The 13654-nt window shown below is 38.3% G+C and overlaps 1 protein-coding gene across 6 annotated transcripts in view; it reads left to right on the top strand.

Moving 5' to 3' along the window:
* Positions 1-13654, top strand: part of AGO2 (argonaute RISC catalytic component 2) — a 70160-nt gene that overhangs the window by 30049 nt on the left and 26457 nt on the right. For 2 of the 6 annotated variants that reach the window (XM_075024027.1, XM_075024029.1), the window contains exons 4-12: positions 909-1090; positions 2442-2578; positions 2714-2848; positions 5345-5432; positions 6505-6652; positions 6857-6976; positions 7334-7456; positions 9216-9349; positions 12272-12456. In XM_075024027.1, the coding sequence (XP_074880128.1) occupies positions 909-1090; positions 2442-2578; positions 2714-2848; positions 5345-5432; positions 6505-6652; positions 6857-6976; positions 7334-7456; positions 9216-9349; positions 12272-12456 (1252 nt within the window). Of the gene's footprint in view, positions 1-905; positions 1091-1382; positions 1424-2441; positions 2579-2713; positions 2849-5344; positions 5433-6504; positions 6653-6856; positions 6977-7333; positions 7457-9215; positions 9350-12271; positions 12457-13654 lie in introns of those variants that run through there. The other 4 variants (XM_075024026.1, XM_075024028.1, XM_075024031.1 and 1 more) reach the window with 3 other exon arrangements.

The following is a 13654-nucleotide window of genomic DNA, read 5'->3' as shown; positions in this document are numbered from 1 at the left end:
AGCACAAAGGATACTCTGATCTTGTTATTTCTTGTAGTCACTCCCAGAACTGCTAATCATTTCAGACAAGCCTTAATTTTAGTTGGTTTATGAACTTCAGTGCTCAGGCTTTCTTTGTTTTAGTAAAGAGGAGAGATCAGCATCACATGTAATTAGAAGTAATCGGCTAAAGTAATTTACCATAATGTAGTTCGCCAGAGTTTCTTAGAGAAAAAAATTCAAAGTAGGGCATAATGTGTCAAAGGAGTGCCCCTGTTTCCTGCCTGATAGCATCCCTAGTACTTGGGGGTCATCATTTATTCTTTCTTTGGTATAAAATCAGAGGGGGTTTGGGGCTGGGGGCTTTTGTGTTTTTTTTTTGTTTTGGGGGGTGGAGGTGTGTGTGTTTGGGTTTTTTTTCTTTTTGAAAGCTCCTTGTGGATTTTATTTTCTCTCATTTGAACTATGTCTACAGTAATAGTATACAAAGCACTCCGGTGCTCTAGAGAGCGAATACCAGAAATTCATGAATCTTGGCAGGTAGTGACAGACCTTGTTTTATTTTAGGCATGCAGGAGCTGACATGAGCGGTGATGCATTAGTATGTGTTGGGTATCCAAAATCAGGTTATCGGATCTTCACTGAGACCTCCAGGTTCTACACAAGCACTTTCAAATTATAATGTTGCCTCCAAGAGGTAGATAGGTGCCAGCTGGGAAGCACACCAGCTTTCTGAAATACACCTTTGGAAAGATCTAGCTGTAAAAAGAGGCTGTACCTAATATATGTTGTTTCTTCATCATTGCTTTTTGTCTCCTCCCATGCTTTATAGCGCTGTTCAGAGGAATCCATCGTCCCTTCCAAGCCCCTTCCATTTTCCCCTTTAAATGGAAAGAATCATCTTGGTTTGTTGTTTGGCATTGTTGCAGGTGGAGCTGGAGGTCACGCTGCCAGGAGAAGGAAAGGACAGAATATTTAAGGTGGCTATAAAGTGGATGTCCTGTGTGAGTTTGCAGGCTTTACATGATGCTCTTTCTGGTCGGCTGCCAAGTGTCCCGTTTGAAACCATCCAGGCACTGGATGTAGTGATGAGGCACTTGCCTTCCATGAGGTGAGGGGAAGACCTTGACGTTGTTTAGGAGGTTGCATTGTTATCTGAATTGCTTCAGTGGCTTTTTGGGTAGGATGTGCTTTCATAGCTCAACCAAAATAATAGCTAGCTGGCAGATGGCATACTCGGGCAAGAGGCAACACGGTGCTTTTCTGCTCATCCGGTGGAATTAGGAGCCTCCAGCCTGGACACAAGTCCCTTTCCCCGCTGGTCTTCAGACTCGCTCCATGTTTGTGTGCTCTCACGTCGGGGCTGCCCTGCCACCTCACTCGTACCCCGTTTCTCTGTAGGCCTCAGAGAAGGAAGCCCTCCCTGAATGGAAAGTAGTTGGAGGTTGGTAGATGTGTAAGGGTGGTTTTAAAACTTGTTACCCTGTTCCTGTGTGTCCTTGGGCAGATGTTTGTTGCCAATTTTGTACAAAGGTTACTGTGCTAGGGGGATATTGATGTCACTCAGTATAGCTATTTTTATAGAAAAGAAAAACTTGAAAATTATTTGGATTTTTTTCCAAGCAAGTGGGATCTATAGCATTTGCAGTCAAACCCAAGAGATACTGGGTTTAATTCTGCTGCCATGAAACAAGTTGCTTAAGACCACTGTTCAAATTAGATTTAATTGGAAAGTAAAGAACAAAGCCTAATAGGGCTGAACTTTCCTATTTTGAAGGGCTCAACAGAGAAAATAAGTTAAATTTATGTAAGTATCTTTAAATGGCCTTATATTACATTGACTTTATCCTCACATTAAGGATTAAAAAAAAATAAAAATCACTTTAGTCAGGTTTTGCAACATAGAAAACAGCCCAGACTAGTTAGTCATACATCTTTGTTCAGAGAAACATATTGGCGCTGGTTTTGATTAGTTTGATATTAAGTGTGCAGTACTGAATTACCAAGATGAGAGGCATCAAAAATATGTTAGATCAGTTGTTTACCCATGCAAAGTTTCCATGGATTTCAGAGACAGCTATGCACAAGTAAAGGGAGAGATTATTACATTGTTGTTGTTTTAATAGCAGAGTTTTAAAATTATTTTCTTACTGAAGCGTAGCTGAATTTTTAATAGAGTACAAAAAAAGTTATTAATGCTTTTTGTTTGAATTAGTAAGTATAGTAAGGAGTATACTGAAAATAAATTTAAACAAACATGAGTAGTAGCTTGTTTCTTACTGTAACTAGCTGGATTTTGAGACGTGTAACGTGAGTCCTGACAGGAATCTCAGATTATTGGTAATTTTAAACACGTGACATTTCTGTGCTTTTGTGAATAGGAATTTGCATTAGTTACGGCTTTATTGCAATTTTTTTTTTTGCTTCAGTTTTATGATCTGTATTTATTTTCTTTATTGCAGATATACTCCTGTGGGGCGGTCTTTTTTTACAGCATCAGAAGGGTGCTCAAATCCATTGGGGGGTGGCAGAGAAGTTTGGTTTGGCTTCCATCAATCAGTCAGACCTTCATTATGGAAAATGATGTTAAATATTGATGGTAGGTCCTATAAAAATCTTTTTTTGTTCCTTCTTTCTCTTTCAGTGGAAAGGCAAAAATATAGTTCCATTTCTTGGATTTCTTAGAAATTTCCTCAGTATTGTTGTAATAGAACATTAACGTTTTTGTCCACAGTATCTGCAACAGCATTTTACAAAGCACAGCCAGTTATCGAGTTTGTATGTGAAGTTTTGGACTTCAAAAGTATTGAAGAACAACAAAAACCTCTGACAGATTCCCAAAGGGTAAAGTTTACCAAAGAAATAAAAGGTAATAATTGAATTACATAAAACTGCTTTATTCTTTTATTACTTACATGTATTTCAAGACTTTCAGAATTCTACTGATCAATGTTATGTTTCAGTCTGCTGGTACTTTTTTCTTACTACGGTTAATCTCTGTAGCTTGACAGAGTCACTTTGTGAATATAAGCAAAGTTGGGTCACTTTAGGGAGGCATGTGGCTTTAGATTTGATGTGTCACTAGTACAAAGAGTTAAGTGAGTTTATTTATTGAACCAGCCACATTTAGGGCTCAGGTATACACATAAGTAGATTATCACATATTCAAGAATCTGTGGTAACTATATGTGTGTGTGCATTTTGCCTGTGGCAAATAGAGGGTAGTTTAATTAGCTTTGCCCTTAATGAAAGGGCTTTAGTGAAACAATGAAGATGATATGTTTTACTCTTAAGTGATGGGCTGAACTAAAACTTTCTAGCAGATGGATGATGATTTGTTTTAGTGAGATTAGTTACTGGCTTGTGACTTGTACAAGCTTCTCCTCATTTAAGAATAGGTTCTCTTGACATACTTTGTTGTTGTTGTTGTTATGTGTGTGTGTGTGTGTGCCTCACCACCACTTGATTGTGTCATGTCGAAGTTACTGGTGTGTGTTGGCATCTGGGAACATTTCAGTGTAGAAGTACTACTGAGATCATCTCTTTTTAGCATGTAGAGCAGCATCCCTTACTATGTCAGTCTCCTTAAAACCAATGTCTTCCTAAATGAATAGTGCTTTATTGTATTTAGCAGTTCCTTATACTGTAGTGCTTTACTCTTCTTAAAGTACCTCTATCTCTAAATATGAGTTAACAGTTAGAAATAGAAGAATTTCATATTTTTTACTTTTGAAATGACCTGGTAGTGCCAGTCCCAGTTCCATGACAAAGATGCTCTAGTTCCTAATTTGATGATCTCAAATTGTTTACAAAGACTGGGATTTAAGTTTTTTTTAAAATTACCTGATCTTGCATTTTTCCAATTGCTAATGTCAAGATTTTCATATTCCAGATTTTACCAATAATTTAGCAATGTGTTTTTGCATACTTAGGTATATTCCATACATTTACTGTCCTGGAAGTAAATTACAGTTATTCAAATACGTAATGACTGAATCAAAGAGGAGGAGGGAGGAACATTACTGGTTTTGTTCACTGAAGGCTTCTTCTGGAAAATAGAGGTCTTTCCTTCATGATATGCTAGATAGAAAGCAAGCAAATTAAAAAAGAAAAACAAACTCCAAATATCTATCACGCAGCTTCCTTGTTTCCACAAAATGTCCACAAAATCACCTTTGCCCAACTAGAATTCTGTTAGGAAGAAACGTATAAATAAATCCTGAGTTTGTACTGGTTGTAAATGTTTTGGAAAAAATAACGGGGCATTGAATTGCTGGCTGCTGTTGTCTTTTTTTTTCTGTGAGGATTTTCATTAGTCAGATAGAAGAAGTCATCTTAAATTTGCAGCAAAGCTAGTTGTAAATTGAGGTATTGAGGTAACAGTTTATCTTTTAATAAAAATACTGTGATACAGATTTCAGAGGTATTAATGAAAACTTGATATTTATTGAAGGCTTTATAATAGATGGCACTTCGAGCTGTAATAAATGATGTGGAGAGGGTAGTATGTTTGGCAAGTTATTAGTGCCTTTGACAGATAGGAGAAATACGCACTCTTATTCAGCAGCGACCTGACTTTATATACACGTGCAGGTACATAAGGAATTTTTCTCTACAGCCCCCTCTTTCCTATTCTGAATCCACATACATCTGTTTCTGCCTGAGCATGAAAGTAGTATAAATGAAAATGCTGCATTCAAGCTTGTATTTGTGGGTAATGGTAAATGAGAAACACTTCTTCACAGGTAGCTGTTGTGCGGGTTTGGGGTGGATAATTTGTTCTTCTAGAAGTTATTGGCTTTCAGGTGGGCTTGGCTTTTGTCCTGGTGGGGTTTGCAACAGATGTTTGTCTTCAGGAAGAATAAAGCCCTATGGCCTAATTCCCATGGGCTCCTAGAGGCTGTATGGGTATTTTCCCCCTCTCCTGCCCCAGTTCATTAGTTGAGGGTTGCTTGCAATAGTTGGAGGTCTCACAGACACTGTATGTTTAGACATAAAGTATAAACAAGCTTTTTGTTTCAAGGAGGTTGTGTGCCCCTTTTTCCTTCCGCCATCCTGGACTTCCTTAGAGGTATAGAATTGGAATTCACTGAATGCATTCAACTTCATCTGCAACCTCTTGGGGCTTTCGGGTTTCATTTTGTCTCTAAAACTCTTTGTGGAACTTTGGCTGAAGCTCAGGGTTTTTGAATTTTAAGACTATAAATTGTTTTTTTGAGTTCTGTCTGGTGTAACCTGTGGTGCTTGGAGAATGTGCTACCTAGTGACTAGTTTTACTGCATAGTTTAAGTGGTCTTCTGTAGCATTTTAGGGGGCTGACACCTCCATTTAGAAGAATTGGTGATATGTGTTTTCCAATTTTTAGGTCTAAAGGTGGAGATAACACACTGTGGACAAATGAAAAGGAAGTACAGAGTGTGCAATGTCACCAGACGACCAGCAAGTCACCAAACGTAAAGTATTTTGCTTCTTTTTAAGCTTATGTTTAATCTCAGGCTGGAAAAGTATTTTGCCTGCCTTACTGACATAAGAAAAGCTGTCCTGAAAAATGATACTTTCTTTGGTCAACACTTTTAAAATACATCTCAAAGTGTTTTCCTAATTTTGCTGTTCTTTTTGTTCTATTTTTATTCTATAATAAATGTCATGATATTTGAACCAATCACTTTGTTTTAACTCTATGGGGTTTGGTTAGTTAGTTTGTTTTTTTCATTTATGGATTTCTTCAACATTGGAATAACAGGGAGCCCTATTGGTAGGGTAATGTTTCCCAGAAATGTTGAGTAGAAAAGTAGTGCCAACTGGGATCAGATTTCTAATCTTGCTTATTACCAATCTATTTCTCCTCTGGAAAAAATGGTTATTTTTAATCACTAACCAGAGATTTGCAGATAGCTTGAATATGGAGGTATTTATTCCCATTTTTAAGAAAGTAATATAAGGAACAAAACTGATACCAGCTTTTATACAAGGTGATAACTGATCAGTATCTAAATCTGGTATTTAATTGTTTGGGTTTTGTTTCATGCTCTTTCAGTGATGTATTATATTAATGAAAAGACAATATTTGTGCCACCTTGATGTGAGTATATGCAAATGTGTGTGCATATATGGAGATATGCTTGTAATGTACAGACAGAAATGCATTTCTGAAGCAATAATTGGTTTTGCAACTCTTAGAGTAGGCTTACTATTTTCTGTGTGTGGCATATCATAAAATGTAGTACTGCAAGTCTCCCAAATAAGCAGAAAACATTAGTCTTTGTCTTGAAGGCACCCACTCTTAGGAAACTTAAGTTACAACTTCAGGTATTACCAACGTTAGAGAAATAGCCTTCTGTGGTACTGTTAGAAGACACATGGTAGTGCCAATGGTGGAGTCTTAATTATAGAAGTACACTTACATCATTTCAGCAAGATAGCTTAAATCATCAGTGAGCTTAACTTGTGCCAAGTGTATTGAGCAAATGTGGGAAAGTATTCTACATAAAGTAATGGCTTATTTTCATATTTGATTTCCAATAGATTCCCACTTCAGCAGGAGAATGGACAAACAGTTGAATGCACTGTAGCTCAGTATTTTAAGGACAGGCACAAATTAGTTTTACGCTATCCTCACCTTCCATGTTTACAAGTTGGACAGGAGCAGAAACACACATACCTTCCTCTGGAGGCAAGTAAACTTTTAGATAATACTGTATTCTGGGAATGGGGGAAGGGGGTTAGAGGTGAAAAGGCTCAAATGTTGACAGACTGTTTTTTGAGTAGCCAATTTTAGAAACTGAGAAACTGAGTAGTGCAGCAGCGGGGTGTGGGCCCAAACCAAAAACCAGTTGCATTGTGTTTTTTAACTTCCTTTGTGCGGGGGATATTTTAGGTGTGCAACATAGTGGCAGGACAAAGATGCATAAAGAAACTCACCGACAATCAAACTTCCACTATGATTCGAGCAACTGCCAGATCAGCACCTGACCGTCAAGAAGAGATTAGCAAATTGGTGAGTGTTCTGTTGAAGATGAGTGAAGCATAGTAATGGACTTAATTTTTCTCTTGCCATTAGCAGATACTGAATAGTTTGTGCACTACACACAGGTTACGAATATGTTTCTATAAGCCTTTCTCCATTAATCAGAGAAATACATTCTCACAAAAGGTTTTCAAGTGGATTTTTTGGTGATTTATTTCAAATTTTGAGGCAATTCCATTTAAGTGGAATTAACAGAGGCTCTGGATGTGTGGCATCACCCATATATAAGGGGTGTGTGCCCAAGTACGGGTTATCCCAGAAAGTTTTAGATCTTATAAAAAGAACTTCTTTTTTCTGCAAGAAATACCTAATTCCTCTTAATTTCAGATGCGGAGTGCCAGTTTTAATACCGACCCTTATGTTCGTGAATTTGGAATAATGGTCAAAGATGAAATGACAGATGTGACCGGCAGAGTTCTACAGCCTCCTTCAATCCTCTATGGAGGCAGGGTATGTTGAACAGATACTGTACAATCTGTGATAGCTTCCATTACCAGCTGCGATAACTTCTGTAATATGGTTGTTTTAAATTAATGATGTTGGATGTAATGGGATAAAGTCATCACAGGGGTAATGTTTAGAACTTACATGTAAGTTTTGAAAGTCCTTAAATGTACTGGCCATTTTGCATCTCCCTCAATTGTTTCTTTATTTCCAAAAGTAAAGCTAGGTTAAAAGTGCATTTATGTAAACTTCAGAGAAAAATTTGTGTATTTTTCCTTTGCACACTGTTTTACTGTGTATTGCAAGAGGAAACCTGCCAATAGTGGTTTAAATCAATGTGTGGAGAAGAACAGAGACAACTTCAATTATTACTGTTCACATTTTCCTCCCTTAATTCTGAAATCTTCCTGAACTTCTGGTTGGTTTTGAGTGTCCTGGGTGGAGCAGCTGTGTTTAGGACAGCTATCTTAAGGTGTTATCTTTATCAACATGTTTTTCTCTAGAGCCGTGTCTTCCTGTTGGAGTATTTACTCACAGGTTTTTTCTTTACAATGGCTTTTCAGATGGCCTTTCTGACATAATCTTCCTACTGTCTTTTAAAAAAAGCTTGAGAAAAGGATTTTTCTATCAGTTATATAATGTGTCTTATTTTTATGCAAGATGAAAGCTTTGGTAGCTGGGATAACTTAATTTGTGGAGGCTTCTGATGATATTTCTGTTCCTATGCACAAATCAGGCTGCTACCTCCGTAAACCCACAATGGGAAAGGATCTTGCATCTTTTACCTAAAGCTCTTCAGACAAAATTGGGCATATTAGCTCAAACCTTCCTTCACTGACAGGTTAAGATAACCCAGCTGTCTTTGCCTGATCCTGATTACGGAGAGTGCTCTCATGAACTGTTCTGGCAGCAGGGGAACAGGGGGAACAAGAGCTTAATGGCAGATGAATGATGGAAAGTCGGAGTGGGGGAGGTACTGCCTTCAGCAGACACAACTCTGCAAAATGAATTGCCAAATTTGTGTGTGTGTCCTGAAAAATTTCTATAAATCTTAGCTGTTGCTGCTAAATGAGAAGGCAGACATCGTGGTAACTTGTCTAAAACATCTACGGGATACTAATACTTATTAAGGTAATTAACATCACCAGAATTACTTTAGTCATCTTATTATATCCCTTGTCCTCTAAATAACCCATCACAGTAACCTCTGCTTGATGGGAGGAAAAAAAAGTGTTGCACAGGTCAAAGTTGAATAACTGATCATCTTTTGTCAGCTTGTTCACATTTTTTCTAGAATTGTGTGAGTGACATTGAACCACTATTTGCCTCTACTTAGTGATGCTGTAAAATACTGATAATACTTAAGTTGCTTTTGGAAAGTTCACTGAGTGGTTGTAAAGTCACTGTAGAAATGTACGTTCTTGTTAACATTACATACCAAGCATTAGTATGACTTACTACCCATATGTAACTTCTCTCTGCTGCTGATTTATACAACCAAAGGAAGCCATCAACAATAAAAAAGAATAACATGAGCTTTATTTTTATGAGCTTTATTTTTTACCTGGATAGCAAGCTGTCTTGCTACAGTGATAGAATGATCTTTATAAGATAGGATAGATGTTTGAACAGTGGAGAGAAAGACCTGAGAATATAAATAGCCTGCTAGTTGGACGGAATTGGAAGCATAACTGATTTTTGTTAGCATGAATCAATTTTTGCATTAGTGTTTTGGTTTTGTGGTTTTTTTTCCTTCCACTTCCAGAATAAAGCAATTGCTACACCAGTTCAAGGAGTCTGGGACATGAGGAATAAACAGTTTCACACTGGAATTGAAATAAAGGTTTGGGCAATTGCGTGCTTTGCTCCCCAGCGCCAGTGCACTGAAGTTCATCTGAAGTAAGTGTGTTTCATAAAATGGTGATTTTATTATTTATGGAAATAACATAATTTCATTTATTTATTTATGTAGAATATATATTTTGTTGAGTTGTTTAACATATGGCAGTACATCTTTAACAATGCTTTTGAAGTTCTGTCTCTGTGTTTTGAATGATGCCAATATGATTTCAACGCTAATCGTGAAATCCTCCAAATCGGACTTACCAAAAGCATTTTGTGCTATATGGCAGGTTTCTGACCAGTGGGGCCTTAGGGCAGAGTTTAAGATGACTGAAATGAGGTAATTGATGGGTGTTTATCACTATTTGTCAAGAGTGAAAGCTAACATGTATGTCATCTTAGGTTCTTTTCCTGGTTATACAGAATAGATTTATTTGTGCAGAACTTATTTAAAAGGAAAATTTAAAAAAGCAATCCAACTTTTGTCTAAAACTTTCTACCCTCTGGAGTTACCATCATGTGCAAGTTGCTGTATTTGCAAGATGAATAGGGCTAGTTGTATTGTTGACTTTGAGCATTTGAATGAAACTTTCAAATTTGGATGGAACATGATTGTTGAAAAGACTATTGTTAAAAGTGATATCTATCGTTCTCAGATCAGGGAAAGCGTGCATGCTTGTGTAGATGGATTGTCTTAATTCCTTCTTTTGCACGCATTTGCCTTCCCTTCATGCATGGGCAAGTGCAGCTCTTACAGCTGCCCTAGCAGGTGACTCAGCTGCCCTTTGTAAAGTGAATGAAAGACAGCAATTTTTCATAGTAATGGTATTGCCATAACAGTGTTCCTTTAGATAATTTGCCAAATAGCTCGGGAATTTTTCCCTAACAAGTTGTGAGCGAACAGTGGGAGTCTTATCTTTTGCTTTTCTTCCCATTGTGTAAAGCTAGGGACTTGTTCTTTCCAGGTACATGGCAGGAACTACTCTGCCAGAGAATTTTCCTTTCCACACTGTTGCTTCTAGTGGAAATGCTGCATAGGAGAAGTTAGTCAGTTTTGAGAGAGAGGCAGAAGTCTTCAACGTAATGAGCCAAAATAATATTATTTGATGACTTAGAGTTTCTCCTTACCATGAAAGGAGATTCCTTCATACTAGGAATATGGCTGCATCCAGTTGAATCTTGTTGCCTCTTGTTACATCTTGTTGAGCAAGTTGGAACTTGGCTACTGCAGATCTGTCAGAGTAAACACCTTCAAAATCCCTAAAAGTCTTCAAAATCATCCTGCTTTACCTCTCCAGAACAGGGAAAGAAACTTTCCTCTTAGACACCACACTTAGAGATGGACTTCTAAAGGCTCAAAACCTCTGCATTTTTAGACTTGCATGTTCTGCTACTGACTCTTTCTGCTTATAGTGGTGAGTGCCTGTTTTGCCAGGGAAAATGCTTAATGTGCCTATATTCTGCAAGAAGCCACAAGCTGCAGGGCTGAAGCTCACAGACTGTTATGATTCATAGAAGTTAACAATAGGTTTGGAAGAAACTAAATCTTCACACCCTCTCAGTGGGTAAGACTCTATTATCTGGCACCCTTTGAAGACAAGCAACTTTTTAGACACCTATTGGGGCATCCACTCCAAAATAACAAAAAGGGCTTTGTCAGCATTTATGTCAGTTAGGCATTGCTACCTGGAATCATGTTTACTGTGCTGGTCATGAAACCAAGTGCCAAAGAAGAAAGAAGGACACCTCTGGGTGCATCTGCACTAGTCTTTTAGTTTGGATCAGGAGTGCGTATTTGAAGTGATGCTCCTTGATGGTCACCGATTGCCATACCATGTTCTGCATCAAGGAGCAGTCTGAGTGTACAATGTGGATTTCCACCCTCCCCCTTCCCCCCCCCCCCCCCATAAAACTGGACTAGAGGATGCGCTTCAGCCAATAATGGACATTCAGCCCACCCCACCAGACTACAGCCACTCCGGACAAAAAAGTCCCAGAAACACATGTAGTGTGGATGTTGGTCCCTTCCACACCAAGTACTCTGCTCTACAGGTGTTGTAGTTTAACCCCAGCTGGCAATTAAGCACCATGGAGCTGCTTGCTCACTCCCCCCCTCCCAGTGGGATGGGGAGATAATCAGGGGGAGAAAAAAAAGTAAAACTTGTGGGTTAAGATAAAGACAGTTTAATGGGACAGAAAGGGAAGGGAAAATACTGCTACTACTCCTCCTACTAGAATATACAAAACAAGGGACGTACAATACAGTTGCTCACCACCTGCTGACTGATGTCCAATTGATCCCTGAGCTGCAGTACCCCCAGCCAACTTCCCCCAATTTTTATACTGGGCATGACATAATATGGTATGGAGTAGCCCTTTGGGTCGTTAGCATCAGCTGTCCCTGCTCTGTCTCCTCCCAGTTTCTTTTGCACTCCCAGCTTCCACTGGCAGGGCAGTATAGAAAGCTGAAAAGTCCTTGATTTAATATAAACACTGCTTAGCAACACCTAAAACATCAATGTGTTATCAACATTATTCTCATCCTAAATCCAAAACACAGCACTATACCAGCTCCTAAGAAGAAAATTAACTGTATTCCAACTGAAACCAGGACAATAAGCCTGCACTGTGACACCACATGGAAGTATGGTAGAGCGGGCTATCCAAAATATCATTGTTGCAGTGTTTTAGCAAAAAGTAGCTTATACTGTATCTTGTAGAAATATCAAATAAGGTGGAATTTGCTTTGGAAATTAAGTTTTTAGTAATGGTGTTGTTTATACAGTGTATTTCCTCATCTTCCCGTCTTTCCTTCAGTGACTACATAGGCACAGTCAATTCAAGATGTATTTGGGGTAAATTCCTAGGTTTTAGGACAGCGCAACTCTGCAAGTTTAACAGGATTGTTACATTAAAAATTAGAATGAAAATCAAGATGGATTTTGCTACGTGAGAATCTAATCTATTTGCATCCTTTAGGTCCTTTACAGAACAACTGAGGAAAATTTCCAGAGATGCAGGAATGCCAATCCAGGGGCAGCCGTGCTTCTGTAAATACGCGCAGGGAGCTGACAGTGTGGAGCCCATGTTCAGACATCTCAAGAACACTTACACTGGGCTGCAGCTTGTTGTAGTAATTTTGCCAGGAAAAACGCCAGTCTATGGTCAGTAAGTGCAAATCATGAGTGTGTGTGTTTCAGTCACAATTTCATGTATTTTTTGTGAAGTATCTGAAAGAGAGAAGTTTGATTCTGGTTTAACTATATAAATTCCATTTAGGAAATGGGCTATAAATTATTTTTATTCTTCTTGTGCTGTGTGATGTTTTATATTCTTTTCATTATTTTTGTCTATGCTTTTAATTTGCTTTTCCACATTCTTCCTGTTGGTTGCATTTGAGATGCAGTTTGTGAGTGAGAAAGCTAAACCAGGGCTTTTGTGAAATTGATGAAATTGATATGCAGTGGATTAAAATATTCTTACTGTAATTTATGTGCTGAAAATTCCAAGTGATTGAAGAAGTAACGACCTCAAGAACCATGTAACCATGCATTTTGGTTCTGACTAGCTCTTCCTATAGGCAAGACTGTTCATTTTCCTATCCTGCCTTCCTCCTTTTTTCACTTACCTTGCCTAATTGCAGCACCAGCCACTATTTTTCTCCCATAGCTTCATGGACTCTCTCTTCTCTAGTGGCTCAGATCTACCAAGCAGCTGCAGATTTGTTTTATCCCATCACTCACTCTCACCAATTTAATACAGCAGAAAATAATTTCCTAACTTTCTCTTCCCCAAATTATATCCTATAAGATAAAAAGAGAGATTAAAAAAGGAATCTTAACAAAATAGTACTTTTTTTTCCCCCTTGAATTCAGCCTTGCAAAGGAAGTGGCTCGTCTCTAATTTGTTCAGTAGAAATTCAGTGCAAAATGACATTTTCACTTTCCTGCTTGGCATTAAAAGGGGACTCTTAACCACTGAGAGGATGTGGTACCACAATCATCTGCTTTCCTTGTCATTATCTTTAATTATAGTTCTTTCTGCCCCTCTAATCATCTCTCTCTATTTTCTCCCTGCGCTCTTCCATACTCTTGTCTTGTCTTTTCTCCTCTTCTCACCCTGCTCCTCAAAAAGCGCCTTTTCCTCTCCTGTTGCCAAAGGGGGGTTTCATCTTCTCTGACCCCGTCTTGGAGCCTAAATTTCTTTTCTTCCTGAGTGTAAGAGTATGGCTTTCTTCAAGCCTTTAAGTCTCAATTTTGTTGGTAACAATAGGATTTGTTTTAACCTTTTGAATAGTACAGGTCTTAACGAGTTTGTTTTGGAGTTTTTATGGGCCATCCTTTGCTAAACTGGCCACTTTTT

This window comes from Buteo buteo, chromosome 3 (genome assembly GCF_964188355.1).
Source record: "Buteo buteo chromosome 3, bButBut1.hap1.1, whole genome shotgun sequence".
In the NCBI taxonomy this organism is placed as follows: domain Eukaryota; kingdom Metazoa; phylum Chordata; class Aves; order Accipitriformes; family Accipitridae; genus Buteo; species Buteo buteo.
The sequence above is the reverse complement of the archived record's forward strand: the minus strand, read 5'-3'. Positions and strand labels throughout refer to the sequence as shown.